An 18,765-nucleotide genomic window follows, 5' to 3' on the forward strand; every position below is an offset into this window, starting at 1 on the left:
ATGAGCAGGTGCTCATACAGTGAAAAGGAAAGGAATAGCACACTCTGCTCAATTATAACCCCTCAAGTTCTACAGTTTTTTGAAGTACGAGTAATATAGAATAAGACACTAACTCTCAAAGATGTTCATCTAACAGGCGACTGAACACAAGAGTTAGCCTTAACTAACCATTTAAAAGCAGATGATGTTGAGACACTGAGGCGCATCAACTCTTAATCTTGTGTGTAACACGCTCATTTGTACCTGTAAATATCATATGGTTCAGTAATTGACCAGTATCGTATTATAGCTGTAAATGTGTAGGTGCGCACCTGTATGCAGTGAGGAGCGATTTAACAAAAACAGGTTAAACTGAATACAGTGCTAAACATTCTTAATTCTCAGACAGATGAATACTACTAACTCTATATAAAAATATTTTTATTTGGCAAAACACCAATTGATAGGTATGTGCTGTCTTCCCAATATTACATTTATTAAGAAAAATGTCTATGTAGGATTAAGGCACAGCAGTAAATCTAGAAACAGATGCATGCACCTGTAAATTTATTGACTAAAGCAGCTGCTTGCTTTGACAGTTATTCTTTTGAACTTCAAGACTATGAAAATAACAAAAAAGAAATAAATAAAAATGCACACACACTTAATTGAAAAATAAATGACCAGTTTATTGCATCCCCAATACTGCAGGATTAAGTCTTGAATAAAACTGATCCTAAAATAAAAATCCTGGTTTCCCCTTATGAACATAATTAAAAAAAGCTCAGGTTGTAGTGATTCATTCCACCACTTCTGCCACGACTAAATGGTTCTCTGGAGCGTTGTCATAAATCATCCATGCAGCTACTATGTCAACACTTTCAGTCTGAGTCGCCATTTACCTCTTCGTCCTAAAGGAATGAGGGAAGAAAAAGTAGTGAAGATGGACTACAGTTAAGAATACAAAACCATTAAGCCTAACTATTTCTTTGACCAACAAAAAATGTAAATGGATTCTACCCAGAAACATGCTCAGGCAGACCACTGACAATCAATGTAACAGAACAAATACATCCAGAGTAGTGGATATACAAATTGCTCACATAACATCATCTCACATTCAGTGTATTCTAACACCACCACTCTAACACACCATTTGTGAGACAACTTTTCAAACAACCTTTTATCTCAAATAATGGGTTTGTGTGTCATATGCCACCATACCTGGGTCTCCTCTTTCTTGGACTGAATATCCAATGCAGAAGCTTCAAAGTCATGAATAGGCAGAGTGGAGAGCCAGCTCATCATGGACTTTTCCTCAATTTCAGTCTTAATAATTGTAGGATAGATATGCCCTTCTTTGAAAGCTTCCACACGTTCCTCTTCATTTGCCCAATCCAAAGATTCATGAAGGCCATCACTACCAAATCTCTTGTTATATTTTTCAAAGTGAACCTTATCTAAGACTAAACCAAGACCAGGCGCTTTTGGAATATCCACTTTCTCTTCACCCCAGCTTTTCTCCAAAATAGACTCCCCTGCATAGCCTTTGACCACAGCAATGACCAAACCAATCATCTTTCGTATCTGATGCATCATGAAACTTTGTCCTTTCACTTTGATGATGACAAACTCCAAGCCTTCACGAATGAAAGGCTCCTCACAGTACATTTTCATGATGTAACGTTTTGCGCTTGGGTCTCGGGGCCTCTTTTGAGAGGTGAAGTTGTGAAAGTTATGAGTGCCCTTGTAGCAAGCAAGGAGCCGGTTAACCTTCTCTAATGTTTCTTTATTTATTCTGTATTTTTCATCCTGTATTTCCAGGTCTTTATGGGCAAAAGCAAATGTGGGCAGCATATACATGTAAGTTCTTGCATCACATTTATTCTTGGAGTTAAAACCACCAGTGACCCTTTTGAGCCCTAAAGGAAGAAAAAACAACAATTCTTATTAATTCTTACTTATGACTGATATAACTTACCTAGTATTTAAAATAGTGGAAAACTCATTCTTTAAATCACTGAAGTACTAGAGTGTTGTACCGTATTAGCCAATATGGATGTAGTGAGAAGTCAACCAAAATGACACCTTTTATTGGCTAACTAAAAAGATTACAATATGCAAGCCTTTGAGGCCTCGAAAGCTTGCATATTGTAACCTTTTTAGTTAGCCAATAAAAGGTGTCATTTTGCTTGCCTTCTCTTTAAATCACTGAAAAGACAAAAACTTTGTGGCCTGGCACATTTGAAGAAAATGAAACCAAGCATATTTCATTGCAAAAACAGCTGAATAAAATACCCACATAAACTCTAGGCATTCATTTATTTTATGAATTTACCTTTTCATACACAGAGTTGCATTTCACTGTATCCCGAATTATACTATAGGGTGGTCCAAATCTAATTATGCAACCTTTAATGCAATGCAGGAAAACAATACAAGCCAAAAGAATTACTGTCCGACTGACAACCGTCTCCCCGCCATTTTGGAATGCGGGGCAGGTGTTGCCATCTATCGGCAACAAAAATGATTATATAGAGAATTCACAAAAAAATAACTTAAAAAGTTATAGTGTAATGAAAATTGTATAATTAGATCTGGACCACCTTGTACTACTACTACATAACTAAGACTGAGCATATCCAAATATTACTAAGTACAAGAAACAAATACTGAGGCCAGACCTGCTAATTTAGTCAAGATAGATGTGGGAGGAAACTACAGGAGAAAGCCCACCCAGACATGGTGAGAACATGCTCAAACGTCTCCTACCTAATATTTGGATTTGTGATGGAAGGTGTTCGTTGATCTTTTCCACAATGTTGTCAATGAGCCACAGCTTTAGAGAGACAATCTGACCAGCCGCAGAAACTCCCTGTGGATAAGGTTTACATAAACAGTTAATTTATTAAGTCTGTTTGACTTGACATAAAAGTTAAGCAGCCATGAGAATAAACCTTACTGCAGTTTTAATCAAGGGCCTGCATAATAATGTAGATTATCTGGAATCATTATACTATGTAATATAAATAAATCATATAAAACGACACATGAGAAAAACAGATTTAAGCCACATAATAGCTTATTATATAAATGAGAGAATGTACAGTACATGACAAAACTACATTCAGACCTTAAAGAAATGACTCAATAAATAGAAACCAAGGTGAGAAAACACCCATCAGGTAAGCAATGTATGATCTCTGTAGCCTGAAATTTTTTTCTGATGGTCAATTCAGTACTTCCTCCTGATGTCCCACGCTAAATGATTATACTGATTTGCAATTTCTGCGCAATATGCATTTACTATTTATCTGTCAATTTTCTTGTTTGTCCTAGGAGTACCTATATTTGCTTATTATATTTCTGCAAATGTATGAAAAATCAGAAAAAAGTTATACAATATGGGATTGTAATTCCTTTGCTGTACCTAGTTTTTACTAAATGACTTGTGTTAGTACCTTTGTCACCAAAGTACCACGTCTAAGCAGAATTATTCAAGACTGCAACAGTTGAGGCCTACATGGGGGAAGAACCCGGAGACACAGCCAGCCTGATATTGCAAACACAGATAAGCACCATTGCACCTTAGAAGCACAGGAGAGTTGCTCGCCCATACGGCTCTTTGAGATGAGGTAGCTTCTGCTTTGCAACTGGCAGCAAACACGACAGATTCCTTAACAGAGGCAGAGGATAAAATATTTCACGGAGAATTACCTTATCAGTTCTTGCACACCTTTGGAATGACATTTTCTTCATATCAGTACCATGATTATCTGGAATGCACCCAGATTTTACCAGCGCTTCGATCAAGTCATCCTCAATAGTTTTGAATTGTGAGGAGCCAACATTTCTCTTTAAAAAAAAAAAAACAAAACACAGTTACATGAGAAACAGATGCCTGGCTTTACCACATAACCAAATATCGACAACCAAGACACTTAAATTATATTATGTATTTTTATTATTCTTTTTTTTCATTATTATCTTATACTAATTGGGCAACACAAGACCATAATTTAAAAATAAATACTGGTTCAAAGTGTGAATGTGGATGTGTGTCTTGGGTCCAGATCCTGAATATGAACAGGTTTTCCTGCCTTATCCTAAAGTTGGAATGCGATAGATGGTTTGGAGACTCTAAATTGGGCCCGAGGAGTCTGACATGGCACATACATGGGACGGGGACTAGTGCAAGGTCTCCAAAGAGAGATCCTAAAGAGTTCAGAAACTTAAAGCATGAGAGGCAGCAAAACACAGAACAGAAAAAATGGGCACAAATGTCTTCCACTCACACATCATGCTTAAATCTAGAATACATTTTATAGCAAAAAGTGTCCTCAGTTTTAATAACAGAACAATAAGATGTAAAAAAAAAAAAAAAAAGTGCAAAATGCAAATACTGCTGCACTACCTATGGACTAATTTAGTAGAAAGACAGCGAATAAGGGAAGCTTTAACTTGACATATCCGTATTCTGTCCTTAGACTGTAAGTGGCCTTGTAAAGATGTAGCTCTTTATCTGTCCTATTCAGTTGAAAATAACACTATGCTGAACCAATCAGGTTAAGAAAACTAAAGCCTTACGGGTTCTGGTTAGAATTTCTCCAAGTGTCAATGCTCACCTGCATACCATGATATCCTTTGCCTGAATAAGCCAAAAGAAGAACCACCTTTCTTTTTGGGAACTTTTTCTGCTCGTCACCGACTTCCTCTTCATCCCTTTTCAATTTTTTGCTCTTGTTCCCATCTCCATCCAATTCTGGCACACATTCTTTAGTTCGCTTTACTGGCTCGTTTCTGTTGGTTTGAAAATCACATAAATGCTGTTCTTCACTCATTTTGGATGTCATTCTCATGGACCACAAAACCTTTCCTTTATTAGCCCAACCTGTAAAACACAATAAGATATTTAAACATTCATTTTTTTATTCTAAACATATTCTGTTACCAGTTATTAAAAATAACACTGCATATGTATTCATAACAATTGCTATGCTGTGTGGGGTTGTGCAATAACTATATTTTACACTTACCTGAAACTAACAAGTCAAAGTATATTTCAGAAATATTCATTTGAACTGAGGATCAACAAATTAACAAAATATATATATATATATATATTTTTTTTAAAAAGGACACTTGACTATAAGATAATCTAAAAATAAAATCACGATATGGCATAAACTATTGACAACAACTACCAGAAAAAAAGACTTTTTAATTCAACTATGATATTCACTCCATTGTAAACACCTTGACATTACCATACACAATACAGCAAAACTGCCCTTAGTTTCTAAGAGCATCAAGTGTGATCGCTAATTAATGATGCTTCCCAAAAGCCAGAATTTACATTTCTATTCATTAACATAATTTAATTTAATCCTGGGGACTCACTCTACACTACACTCAATGAGCACATTCTTCAGGCCACTATACTAATTCTGGTAAGTTCCTCATGACATGGGCAACACAAAATTGCTGAAAACATTCTTTTGAGACTCTTATCTACGTTGACTCGATCAAGCCATTTCTGCATATTAGTCAGCTGCACGGTCATGCCATCAATCCACCACCTCCCAAAAGTGTTCCATTGGATTCATGTCTGGTGACTGAGAAGGCCACTGAAGAGCACTAAACTCATTGGTCTCTGAAGTAGCTTGAGATGGATTCTGCATTGTGACAACATGCATTATCCTGCCGGAAGCAGCCATTAGAAGATAGGTAAATGGTGACCATGAAGGGATGCACATGGTCAGCAACAATACTCAAACAGGCCATGGAATTCAAGTGACGATTGACTAACAAATACTAATGGGCCCCTTGGTGTGACAAGATAACCCTCCACATTCCATTACACCACAGCCAGCCCGGTTTGGCATGGATGGTGCATGGATTTAAACTGCTGGCACAAAGCTCTGACCCTACCGTCTGTGTACCTCATCAGAAACAGAGATTCATTTTATTTCTCCAAACTTCAACTGTCCAGTTCTGATGAGCCTGTGCCCACTGGAGCTTCAGCTTTCTGTTATTGCACGACAGGAATAGAACCTGATGTGGTGCTCTGTTTTTGCAGAGGCCTTGAGGCTCAATGTGTTGTGCATTCCCCAGATGCTTTTCTGCTCACCAAAGTTGTACAGAGAGGTCATCTGTGTTACAGTAGCCTGTCACCTCAAAGCAGTCTGGCCATTCTCTTCTAACTTCTCTCATTAACAAGGCCTTTTTCATCCACAGAACTAACATTCACTGGATTTTTTTTTTTTTGCACCATTCTGGGTGAACTCTGAAGGCAGTTGTGCGTGAAGTCCCCAGGAGATCAGCAATTACAGATATACTCCAAAACACTGTGCACCAACAATCATATTGCAGGTGATAACATTCAGATCACACTGTTATCCAGTTTGGTTTTTGATGTGAACATTAACTGAAGCTCCAGACCTATATCTGCAGGATTTTATGGACTGTGTTTCTGCCAAAGCGCTCACTAATCATGGACTTCAAATACCTAAACGGACATACGTTGGACTTCACACAAAATTCTAATCAAAATAATACTCTCCAACAAGCATCTACCCCTAACGGTAATACGCTAATTTATAAGGCGCCTTTTACAATGGCCAAGACTGATGAAAGCCAGCGTGTTATATTGTTGGGCGAGTATAAATTAAACCCGTGTCAGTGACTTTGCCCCAGCTCAACCCAGTAAGGCACCGTCCACGCACGAACTGGTCTGGAAACCTATCTGGTCATAACATCCTGCCCTCTACGCAGGCGAGCACAGGGCGCACTAAGTAAAGCCAAAGCAGCCCACTTACCTGAGTGGCGGACCACCTGTCGTATGGCCACATTACACATGTGTGCACACACTTTTAGCATGTCTCTCTATGAATGCCAGCGATGGGCTCATTCGGTTAATCGCCGTCAATGACGGACGTCGTACTTTATAATAAACCCAAACAAACTATAAAAAATACTAAAACCCATTTCTGTAAAACATTAGCTCATTTCATTTGCCTGCTTTTACGTCAACTATAATGAGGGTGCAATCTTTCCACCTTTCCTTAAAGTAGCAATGCAACCTCAACATAATCAATCCCGTCGCTACGACGCCCTGGTCTTCTTATGTTCACAGGGTACAATTCACGAAAAAAATACAACAAAAACGACTACGAAAAGCAAAAATAAACACAACAAAGTGCTGGTTTAAGTCGTCACAACTCAAACTCTCAGCTTTACCCCCAAACGAAGCACTGAAGTGGCATTCAGCAGCACGAACACCTTCCGGCGTTGCAGCACAAGCCACGTGCGTCTTCTCACATGACCTCTCACCTTCCCCGCCCCTTACAAAACATCGCGAGGCTTTTTGAAGATCGGCGTATCCAGTTAAAGTGGAGCGCCATGTAGTTGATGTATCAGTAATAAAAAATGTCACGACTGGAATATTTTAATAGGCTAATGAAATAAACATCCACCACGAAGCACGTCTGGTAAAGGTAATTGGTTCAGAAAATAAATTGATCTGTTTTATTGAGCGTCCACTATAGGCCTATACATTAAAAAAATCCATAGATTCTAAACACTTCATCCATTCCGGGATGTTACCGTTACGATGATCCTAAAATGAATAAAGTACTTTATAGTGCCTTTTATATTTACTTATCTATATTATATTGTCTTTCATGTTATTGATCAACTAGCAGCTAGCCTAAGGACATCTATTATATAAGGTGTTCCAGATCAAATGATGCCATTTTCATTACGCTATAACTTATTAAGTTTATTACACTGAAAATCACCCGAAAAATAATGGACCATCGAGAAGTGTGCGAACTGACGACATGAAGAATCGTCCCCGCATATATTAAAGTCATCCAGACGATCTGGATCTGCATAATTAGATCTGGACCACCCTGTATAATGCCTTTAGTATTTATTATATAGTGAATTCATATCTAGTTAACATTTAACATTGCAACCATTCTTAATGTAGTGCCTTTCGTAACTATTATATATTTCACACTGCAGCCATTCTTTATATAGTGACTTACACAGCCTTACACTTCTGTTATATAGTACATGTATATCTAGCAAAGACTTAACAGTACAACTATTCATACTGCAGTACCTTGTAAAGCTACCATTTCATATAGTGCCTTTCTTATCTATTACGTAGTGAATTCATATCTAGAAAACACTGAACATTCTAACCACTCTTTCTATAGTGTCTTTCATATCTATTAAACTTTGTTCGTTTAGTGCCTTTCCTATCTACAGCATAGTGAATTCCCATCTATTAAAGCTTTAACCCTGCACCCATTCCTTATATAGAGCCTTTCACCTTGCGCATTGTCACAAAGCCCATCATACAGCAGCCAGTCTTTCTACAGACGTCACACACACTGAAGCCCTTCTTTTGTATTGTGCCTTTCCACCTCAACACTTAGCCGGTCTTTTCTTCCATCGTTGGGTCCTCCGCACTTTTGTCGCTTGCAGTGAAGCCTTTAAAAGCCGCACATAAACCAGTTATCCCTTGGAGAAAGTCCTGCCTGGCTCGGAGACTAAAGAGCATATCAGCCATGTGCTGCCAAGGAAAAAAACCCTGTGTCAGACGAGCGGGGCAGCAGCAGTGGTTAATGACGGTTTAACTGCGCCACCTGCTGGCACCTTCTGCCCCACGGAGGTAAAAGTACATTTCATCGTGTGGGTTAACAAAAACGGAACAAATGAGATCTTGGGGACAATGAAGTCTTTTTTTAAAAAAAATGCTGACTTTCAAATGAGCCGTCAGCCTGTGCTAATCCCCCCGGCGTGCAACATGAGAGCAGCAAGACCTCCTTTAGGACCATACTACACCATGTGAGCAGGGGACCACCTCTTAGGACATTTATAAAAAGTAGGCGATGGATCAGGGTGGTGGGGTTCCTCTGCCAAGAAAAAGAACAAATAAAAAACATATCCATTGGCATCAGTTGTGGTGGACACAGTGCAAGGCCAATGAAGGTAGACCCCGCTGCTGCCTCCTTCTCAGCTGGTCGGGGTCCTCTCACATTGCAATATTGTAACTGGAAAGGACCAAGAGAGGCAGCAGGTCGCCCAGAGGATGAGCAGGGGCACGCACACACACAATGGGCAGCACATCACTTGGGATGGATTTTTCTTGCCTGATGCCAACCATGGTGCCTCCCAGTGCCTTCACTTGAAGGACCTGAACGTCTGCACCCAGTTTAGAGGTTCTTTAAACTTTTTATTTTGCTGGTATTTTATCCAGAAATGCCTTATTGGGAATATCAAGTTCAGTGCCCACCTCACTGGACTACAGTGTCTTTGTTTTATAATAACGCTTGGAACAGTTAGTGACAGACACATAATTGCAAAAGGCACTGCATAAAGATGGATGCCAGCCTTGTGGACGGTGTCAGGTGTTTCAAGCACAAGTGTCCCCCGAGCCCACATGTAAAGAAAATTACACTGTAGGTCCCTCCATCAGACATGCGTGTCACATTGCTATTAAGAGGTCAGACTAACTACCGCGGCTGAACACTGCGTGAACATGTCACCCCATTCAGTCACAGCATTGCCTGCTTTGTGATAAGCTACAGGTGGCACGTTCTCCCAGTCTTTCTTGGGGGGCATCCAATGTACATTCCATGTTATCTAATATGGTCGAGTGTGCCGCGTCAAGGATGGACGTCCTGTTCTTACCTTGCTCATGATGCTATAGAGGTGGACTCGGACAGTTCACAAAACCATCATGACAAAGGCAGATTTAGAAAATGGAAGGATGTCACTCCAACTTTCTCTTATTTTTTCTAGTCCTTGTTACAAAAAGGGTAAACGATTTGCCAAGAGTGGCCTAGTAAGCCTACCAAGTGACCTTGCAGCCCCTGCACACCCCCACTTTTTTTTCTTTTTCTGAGCAGATGTACACCTTTGAATTTAACCAAATTAACCCAATGGCCAGCAGAGGGCACTGCAGGATGCAGGAATACATTTTCTGCTGATGCCTCTTTGGTCTCCAGGCTGTAAAGTTGGCACTGCCAGAGACGAGGTGTTAAAACAAAACTGAACCACACTCGCTGCCTGCATGCTGATCTTTGCTGGGTTCTTTATTTGAACCTGAATCCACACTCCCATTTTTCAAACCCACTTATCCAGAATAGATGCTGCAGCCTACCGCAGTAAGCATCGGATGCAAAGTTTATTTAAAAAAACCTGGACAGAGTGCCAGTCCATCACACTCACAAACAAAACCTGGGGTCAATTTAGCATTGCCAGTTCACCTAACCTCATTTCTTTGGACTTTGGGAGGAAACCCACAGGCAGTACATGCTAACTCCACACAGAGAGCACTCTGGTCTCCATATTGTGAGGCAGCAGTACTACCACCACTGTGCCTCCCTGAACCTGTGTCCATCACCAGCAAACGATGAAGATGCAATAGGGCTACAAAACCAGGCTACCTGCGATTGGGTATTAAGAAGGCTTTGGCAGAGGTTGGCATTTTAAGCTGAAAAGGTCACTATGAACCAAAACAACGCACACCAATTGCAAGTGACGGAAAGTTCTCATGTGTGTGTCACTTCCAGGCGTGGACTTCATTCTACTTTAATGTCAATGTATGTGTGGAAAATGAGCTACAGTGAAAAAAGAAATAAAAAAAACCCAACAACTTTGCCCAAAAGCTATGAGGTTGTTTGGCATGGAGATGAGGTGACTGTTTGCACTTTTGTCTTTGTGTCCATTTTCCAAGTAAAACAAAATGTCCTTGGGGAGCGTCTGGATGGATCATTTGGGTTAAGACAAGTGAGTGCTGTACTAGGGTGAACACAATCACTAAACCACCTCTTCGCTCTCCCCCCCCCCCGAGATGAGGACGAGTCCCAGGGCAGGCCATAGTGGTACAGCCTCCAAGGTCCTGCCACTTTCGCCCTGGGAGCTATTCAAAGAGTAAAGGCACTGGACATTGGTGCCCATTCGGACGGCGCATGCTCCAAAATAGAAGCTTGCATCCAGACAGGAAGCATCCCAGGACCATCTTCGTCATTTCATACTCTTAAGCCCCTTTTCACTCATTCATTAAAAGAATTTCAAGTGTTACAAACATCTGGACTTGGACTCATGGAATGCATTCATAAATCTTCTCAGAGTGGCTGCAGGCTGGCAATACAAGGGTCTGACGTGTGTTTCGTGACCTGGAGGCTCAGATCATGCCCCCTGGCTGTAAGTGAGCGAGCCTGTGTAAGTTGTAGTGTACACATCAGGTGACACACAACGTGAGAAGGAAATCAATCTAAGGATCAAACCAAAACCGCGCCAGAGCTACACACAGCGGCACTGGGGATGCACACCAGGTTCAGATTGTGCATGGAGTTTGCACACCCTTTTTTATTTTTTAAACTGCATTGTGCCACGACAGATCAGAGGTGAGCATTTCAGGTTCTTATGCGAGCAGGCTGCTGGGCTAAATGATGTCTGTTTACGACGGCTGCACTAAAAACTGCCCAATTGGTGTTGGGCCGCCTGCTCTATTACTGTACATTCTGCTCAGCCTTTCTTTCTTGGCATCCCACCATTACTTCTGGTTTGAAAGTGTTAAATAGTGGACTCTTAACTAGGCAGTATTTCTGTATTCCCACATGTGAGGAGAAGTCAAGCTAAAATGACCCCTTTTATTGGCTAACTAAAAAGATTACAATATGTAGGACTGTCGAGGTAACTCGGGCCCCTTCTAAGATGACTCACTTCCAGGTTTTCCAATGCTGTACTGGTCCTAGTGTGTATTTAAACATAGGGAACTCCAGTTTCTGTATCACATCTCACCTGAAGAAAGGGCCTGAGTTGCCTCAACAGCCTGCATATTGTAATCTTTCTAGTTAGCCAATAAAAGGAGTCATTTTGCTTGACTTCTCACTACATCTATAATGGCTAACATGGTACAGGACCCTAGTACTTTATTCATCCATAATAGTGTGGGGTGATATAACAATTAGAGAGCTAAAAAATTAGATTCATTCAAAATAAAACAGAAAAAGAATGAAAAAATAGGAAAGAAAAACTTACCTGTTACTCACCCCATGTTGCTTGTAGTGAAGGCTGGAAAACAAAAAGATCTCATATTTTCACGGACAATGAACGCAAAAAAAATCCTCACACTCAGGGTTCAAAGGGGAAAAAATCTGAACAGAAGCAAATGAAGTAAGCTGGACAGAAGCCACACTGGCGTTTCCATCCAACGTCGCTCTATTAAGGTATCCATCATCTTGTTGTCTCGGTCGCGGCGACACCTCCACAAGAATAACCTGCCAACCTCTTGCCTGCCCTTAGTCGTCACTCCCTGTTTTCTCCGTCGGTGGCCTTTTAACACACCTCTCTGTTCACTACAGAGGACTCGGCAGATAGATAGATACATAGATAGACAGACAGACAGACACTTACTTTATTATTCCCAAAGGGAAATTCACAAACCAGCGACCTAAGGATATACAGTCCTGCTGCTCTCTCCTTCTGGCATTTATCTCCCACCCCGTCACTCAGCCGCCCACACACACGAGAGGTGCCCCCCACTCTCTGCAGCTGGCCATGGGCCAGCGACATGCACCACCGATTCAGATCATCCGTGAGCAAACCTCAGATTTATAACCCAAGTGTCCGGTATTGAGTCAAAGTCTCACCCACATGTTATTTGTTAAAATGTTGAGAAAGAGAACCATTTCCAGAAAATTCTCTCATGCACAACAACAAAGAAATTCCTTTCTTCCTATTGCCATACGCCTTTTTGATGAGGAATATCAAGAGAAAACGATTTAAGGTTTGATATGTATCCTGTGTGAGCATTTTTGTGTAGATATGCGCTATAAAACTGCCTGACCTTAACCTCTTGTCTGTTTTATTTCTTTCTGTCTGATATAGGCACATTTCGTGTTTTCTTGTAAAGACATGACTAAATAAAGAAACCTTGACCGTTTGCACTGAACATTCATTGGTCTGGAATCCTGACCAGGAAGAGCTCAATCCCTGGCTACTCTAAGAGACACCCCTTGTGTATACAATTATTTATATTATGAAATGAAAAACATTTTGTTTATATTTCAAAAGAAATGGGTATAATTAATAGAAGGGAAGTGTTTTACAAGGCTAAAAAGTACAGAAATGTCAAGTGTTTTCTGGTTGACTTTTTTTTTATAGGCAGGTGATTCTGCACAGGCTTCATTTAACTCTGCTAAGGGGGCTACTGCTGTTGAGCAAGACATGCAGCAACAGCATGAAGAAAGGCTGTCAGGTTAGTAATGTAATGTATGCAGGACACACCAGGTCAGGTTAGGTTAGGATTACTATGTTAGTAGTAGTTGTTGTTCTGGTTGAGTCATGTAGTAAAGGTGATGTGGCATCAGAGACAGTGTGAATCCTCAGCTCGCTAAGCAGAAGGCCTCTGGATGCCAGCTTCACTCCCCTCTTACACAGTCAGCTTCTCCCTCTCGAGCGTCACCTGGTGGTCATATCCTGAGAACCCTGTACACTACCGTCTTGCCTGTTTACTCACCGGCATCTTGTAGTTTTAACAAAAGGGAAAATTAGCTGCTGAAATATGAGAAATGCAACGTAAAACCTGTCCCCAGACTTTCAACGCATTTTCCGTTTGGTAGCATCTGACCGCTTTCACAAACACACCTGAACACACACGAGTTAGTCAAGGTCAGACGGCTACCGCACTCCCACAACCATGTGTAGAAAAATACGAGTTTAGCATCTAAGGAGGACCACCACGAAAGTGGGAGGAAACGGATTTGAATTCTGCCATCAGACCTCTGTCTAGACACTGGGGACACCTATTACAGGCCGAGTGTAAATGAAACCCACCTAAATGACATGCAGATACACTCAATATGCAAAACACATGTTGGGGGTCTCGGATATACAACTTTGAGGCCGGCTGGCCATATTTAAACATGAACATTTCCGCCAGGCGGTTGGGAGAACGCGTTTCCGGACATGGGCGGCAGAAACCATCACACTCAGAAACTCGCTTGGGGAACCATTTGAGTGTTTTAAAATCTTTATTTATGCTGCACAAATAAAAATAAAGGAAATAAAGGGTACAATGATGACAGTAGAAAAAAAAAAGCTCACATCTTCTACATCCGTCACACATGCACACACTCAAAACACACCTGCACATTGGTGATTATAGATTTGATATAGTATATACCCCCCCCCGGCCCCCCACACACGCACACACACACATCTTCTAGAATCTATCACTCACTGGCTGTATACCAGCCACAGAAAGAAAATGTAAAATCTGCTTCCATAAAGTTTTTGCTTTTCAATAGAATTATGAAGCAATAAATATATTTATTTTTACACACTTATTTACAAAAGGTAACAGGAAGGACAGCTAAGACGTCAGACTAAAAAGTGATAGGGAAAAAAAAATTAGCTTTCGTTAATATATAAAGCACAGTAGCAAGTTTTCAAGTAACGTGAAAAAATATACAATATTTGCGGTAAACTGTAAAACACAGTCATACCTTTTTGGTGAGGGAGAGGAGAAGCTCAGACGCATTCATCCCAGCCGTGCTTACACGGCACGTTCGGTAGAGAAATGATGCCGTGAGAGCCTGGACCGGGGATGATGAGGAGGGGAAAGTCCAACCGCAAGTCTCCTTGGCATTTCACACGGATGGATGGACCGTGACGGAATCATGCCATTCGACATTGCGATTGGCCTTTCTGTCGATACAACACAATTTACCAGCAATGCTTTGAATCCCAGACTCAATTAGCAATTTTAAAGAAAAAAAAAAAAAATCAAATGACACCAGAGTACAAAAAAATACCTGTCAGGATTGTTACACAATGTAGAATATCCAACACTGTATTTTTGTCGAGCCCCTCACGCTCCAGACGCGCGCTTGCATGCAAACCAACAAACACACGCATACAAAGAAGCTGTTCGAGTCAGCCAAACCGAACTTTATATGTACATGCCAATCTGTATCCTTACCACTAGTTACGTGGCCACATATACTACTGGTGGAGATACGATACATGTAAAACACATTTATGACAGAAATTGAAATTATTTAAATTTTTTTTTTTTTTAACTCTGCAGTGTATAAACTCAGAATACATTTTCTGCTCTCTAAAGTAAATATAATTAGAATTTTTGTCCAAAACAGACACAAAAAGAAGAAAAAAAAAAAAGTCAAGCGATCCAAAACAAAACACCTTACTAACATTCGAACATTCGCATTTCACTTTAAACACACTTTCCATACTGATTGGCCAGATGCCCAGACACAAACTCAAACCAGGCTGGCCAAAGTGCCCGTACCCAACGGTGTATTAATACACTGATATACAGTACAGTTTTAGTAGTGCAACAAAATCGAAGGACAGAGCATGCTCAGTGACTCAGGCTGCCTCCACGTCCCCAAGACGTCGCAAAGCCGCACTGCTTGGCACTTGCAGTTTGCCTGACTAATGCAAAGTACTTGAATGAAGACCAGAGAAGTGACTCCATCGCCCACTTATGCCCTCTGTAAGCGGAACAACGGGGTCCGATTCTGGTCTAACCATGTGCAAAATCATCAACTGAGCCCTCTTCTGTAGAGCACGCAGCACGCGGAGTTGGTGGTGTAATCGTCCCTTAGCGTATAAGGCCCCCACTCCGCCAACTGAGGCAAACACGCTCACGGTTAATGCTATTGAATTCTGGGCCCCATCGTAAGAACCCTTTAAAAAGGTTTCCTAAATCTAACGTTAATAAGGGCAATAAACAAAGATCAAGACCAAAAAAAGCTTTTTAAAGCCTCGTACACACCACCATTGAATTTTTGTAAGCATTCAGATAAATTGGCAGAGATGATCAGCGCCCTTGGTATGTGGCGTTTTCGGCGAAACAAATTTGCAAGGCAAAATCAACCAAAGCCCACTAAGCTCTCATGTTTTTTTTAAAGTGTAGCGGTCACAGAGTTGCACAATGAAGTGCCTCATTCGAGCAGGAAGCTTTAAAAAAATAATCAAGAGAGTGCAGGGGGTACTGAAAACTCGGATGAGGGTGAAAAAGCAGCAGCCCTGGCCAGGCACTGCCAAGTATTCCTAGTCGGACAGGCTGACCCGGAGCGATGGGGATGTAGTTTGGTTGTAGCTGTGACCTGTAAGCTTGTCAATAGCGAGCAAAGGTTCTGATAAAGTGCTCTCCTATCAAGTCCTTAACACCCGCCATTGCCTACACACTCGCTCCATTTGATTGCACCACAAATCATTGCGTTTTACATTTCATAGTTTGTCAGAAGTTAGTACAACCTGCTTGTCGATAGAAAAAGATCACAATTTTCACTGTACATGATTCTTTGTCTTCTTCACTCTGGACAGCAGACGGGTGAGGAGTGATCGAGATACGCAAAGGAAATCTGAGATCCTTGAAAATATCAAACGAGTGCATCAACATTGTGAACCAATGACACCAGTCCAAGGCGTCTTGTGACCAGTTTCCGGGCGGGCAGGCAGGCAATTGTCACTCTCTGGCTAACGTGGACAGCTTCTGCTTAGTTCAAATGGGGCACTCCCTTCAGTATGTTTCTCTTTTGGTTTTTAAGGAAATGAACTGTGTGCCGCAAACGGAGATGCCCTCAACAGGAGGACGACATCGTTGGGACTACACTGGGGTTTCAGTTTTATTATAAAATCCTATCTAGTCACCATTACATTTTGAACATTTCTGATCTGATTGTTCAGTAACATCAGCAGCCTAGGACATTATGACAGAGGTTGTCTTGCGCTTCTTAATTTTGTCTAAATACTAGAATTGTCAATTTGTAACCCACCAAGACCATGTAGTGGAAATTATGAATGTGTTCCTGGCAAAAAAAAACTTTCAGCTCTTCTTTGGACTCTCCTGCACAATTTCATAACCCTTGAGCACTTCAGTAAAATACACCAAAGTATGGAAATAAGTGCTTCAAGGTTATGGACAACTTTAGACAGAAGGAGCAAGACAGAAAAATAAAACCAAACAAATAATAATAATTAAAAAGATAAGCCAGACAAACTGCTACTGACTGAAGGCCATCACACAATCTGTCTCTTGTCTCGTGTTTTCAAACCTTCTGCCTGGGATCCACTTCTAAACAGCAACATGGTGCTTTGGATGAGATGACAGTCACTCATGCACTACTGCAATTAGAAGGATCTATTTGGCCGAAAAAGTTGCCTTCTCACAGTGTTCAAACAACAGTCCCCAGAAGTAAACACTGCTTTCATATTTTTTGCCCACTCTCTGCCTAAAATACATTCACACAGGAATTAAGCTCCAAGTGCTCCTGGCATGGCTGAAAGTAAATTACCATCAACATGAAAGCAGCAATTTCCCTGAAGTGCTTCGTGTCTACTTATTTCTTCAGTTCAGGACCACACCACTCATTCCTTGCGGAATCAAAGTCTCTAAAGAGGTGTCCACGGCTCCGAAAGTCAAGTCCGTCAGCCGCACTCTGCAAATGGCAGTCCAAAACCCCAGACGGGACAAGGCGCAGGTAGCAGAAGGGCTGCGTCACACCAATCCAGTCACAGCAGGAACTGTGAGAAAACGGCAGGTGCAGATCACAGTGCTGCAAGGTGCCAGGAGGGTGGACCCTCAGGGTTCCGGCTGCAAAGTGGACAACCTTCGTTCAATACAAAGCTTACCTAAAAGAAGGAAAGGAAAAAATACACCAAGTGAGTGGCAGAGCGATGGATGGACTGTGGCAGAGTCTACGTGCCTCATGGTCCAAAGGGAGCTGCAGAACAGTAACAGAGGATTGTCTTCCACGTACGCCTTTTCCAAAGCCCTCTACAGAATGACCTCACATCTGCTTCTGATCTAAAGACACAGTCGAGGTATCCTTTTCCTATCTGCTTCCCATGGGGCTTTGCAGTTTAGCTGCTGCTGGACACCTGTTTCTGTTCAGCTTTGAATTGTCTGCTCTGCTGTGAGGTCTATAGATTCAGGTACTGCATTTTATATCACACAATGCATTCGTTTCTGCTAAAGACTACACTACATTTAACTCCTACCCAGTACATCAGAGGAATAATCCAGAAGCAGTGAGCTTTCAGACTGGTATTAGGGATGAATGGCTGGAACTCACTTTTGTTATATTTAAGAAAAAGACAGAAAGGACTGTAAAGAGCAACACTGGTGCTCACAGGTAAAGGATCCAGCAAGCGATTTCTTTAGCATGTATTGCACTTCTCCAAATGCCGATTTTTTAATTGACATTAAAAGACAATCCAGATTTTACATGAAATACCGATACTTGATGCAGCTGCAAAGTTTACTTTAGAAAATTTTGATTTGCCAAAAATGTAATGTCATTAAAAGGTAAAAATACTGCAAAGTGGAAAAGAGCTGTGAACTAATTCTTTACACGGAAGAACACACAAGTTATGCAACTTCTTCCACCTAAGAGCCAAATACTAAATAAATAAAACACATTCATACACATTTTCTTTTTTTCTGTGTATCATATCCTCTCATTTGTAGAACAAAGTGCAGAAAAATAAAGGGAGGTCCAGAAGCAAAATTAGCCCCCTCACGATATGAAGCCTTAACAAAGCAGGGGGCCGCACGGTGTGCTCTGGACGCTGCACAGGAAGCGAGAGCAGCTGTGTTATGGATAATCGCTACTTGTCAAATACGAATTCTGTTCATGACAGTAGAAGTGCTTGTCAGATTATAGGATTTAAAGGAATACGACTTTGGAGCATTCAATAAGACGCTGTGTTTTAGTCATTCATCGAAAC

At 41.1% G+C, this 18,765-nt stretch overlaps 2 protein-coding genes across 4 annotated transcripts in view; both read right to left on the reverse strand.

Moving 5' to 3' along the window:
- Positions 1-647: 647 nt before the first annotated feature.
- Positions 648-8,568, reverse strand: pus1 (pseudouridine synthase 1). 3 transcript variants are annotated; one of them, XM_039772039.1, is made up of 6 exons: positions 8,321-8,568; positions 4,605-4,870; positions 3,697-3,834; positions 2,752-2,854; positions 1,204-1,901; positions 648-890 (listed from the first exon to the last, which is right to left on the reverse strand). In XM_039772039.1, the coding sequence occupies exons 2-6, from the start codon at positions 4,836-4,838 to the stop codon at positions 861-863; spliced, it is 1,203 nt and encodes a 400-aa protein (XP_039627973.1). In that variant the 5' UTR covers positions 4,839-4,870; positions 8,321-8,568; the 3' UTR covers positions 648-860. The 3 variants fall into 3 exon arrangements, with proteins under 3 accessions (XP_039627973.1, XP_039627974.1, XP_039627972.1); XM_039772040.1 differs by lacking the exon at positions 8,321-8,568 and adding an exon at positions 7,219-7,423; XM_039772038.1 differs by lacking the exon at positions 8,321-8,568 and adding an exon at positions 6,798-7,212.
- A 6,502-nt stretch (positions 8,569-15,070) lies between these two features.
- LOC120540891 (serine/threonine-protein kinase ULK1-like) overlaps positions 15,071-18,765 on the reverse strand; it is a 99,374-nt gene continuing 95,679 nt past the window's right edge. The window contains exon 27 of the mRNA XM_039772041.1: positions 15,071-17,667. Coding sequence (XP_039627975.1) covers positions 17,618-17,667 — 50 coding nt within the window. The 3' untranslated portion in view covers positions 15,071-17,617. The remainder of the gene's footprint in view (positions 17,668-18,765) is intronic.

This window comes from Polypterus senegalus, chromosome 12 (genome assembly GCF_016835505.1).
Source record: "Polypterus senegalus isolate Bchr_013 chromosome 12, ASM1683550v1, whole genome shotgun sequence".
NCBI classification, from domain to species: Eukaryota; Metazoa; Chordata; class Cladistia; order Polypteriformes; family Polypteridae; genus Polypterus; species Polypterus senegalus.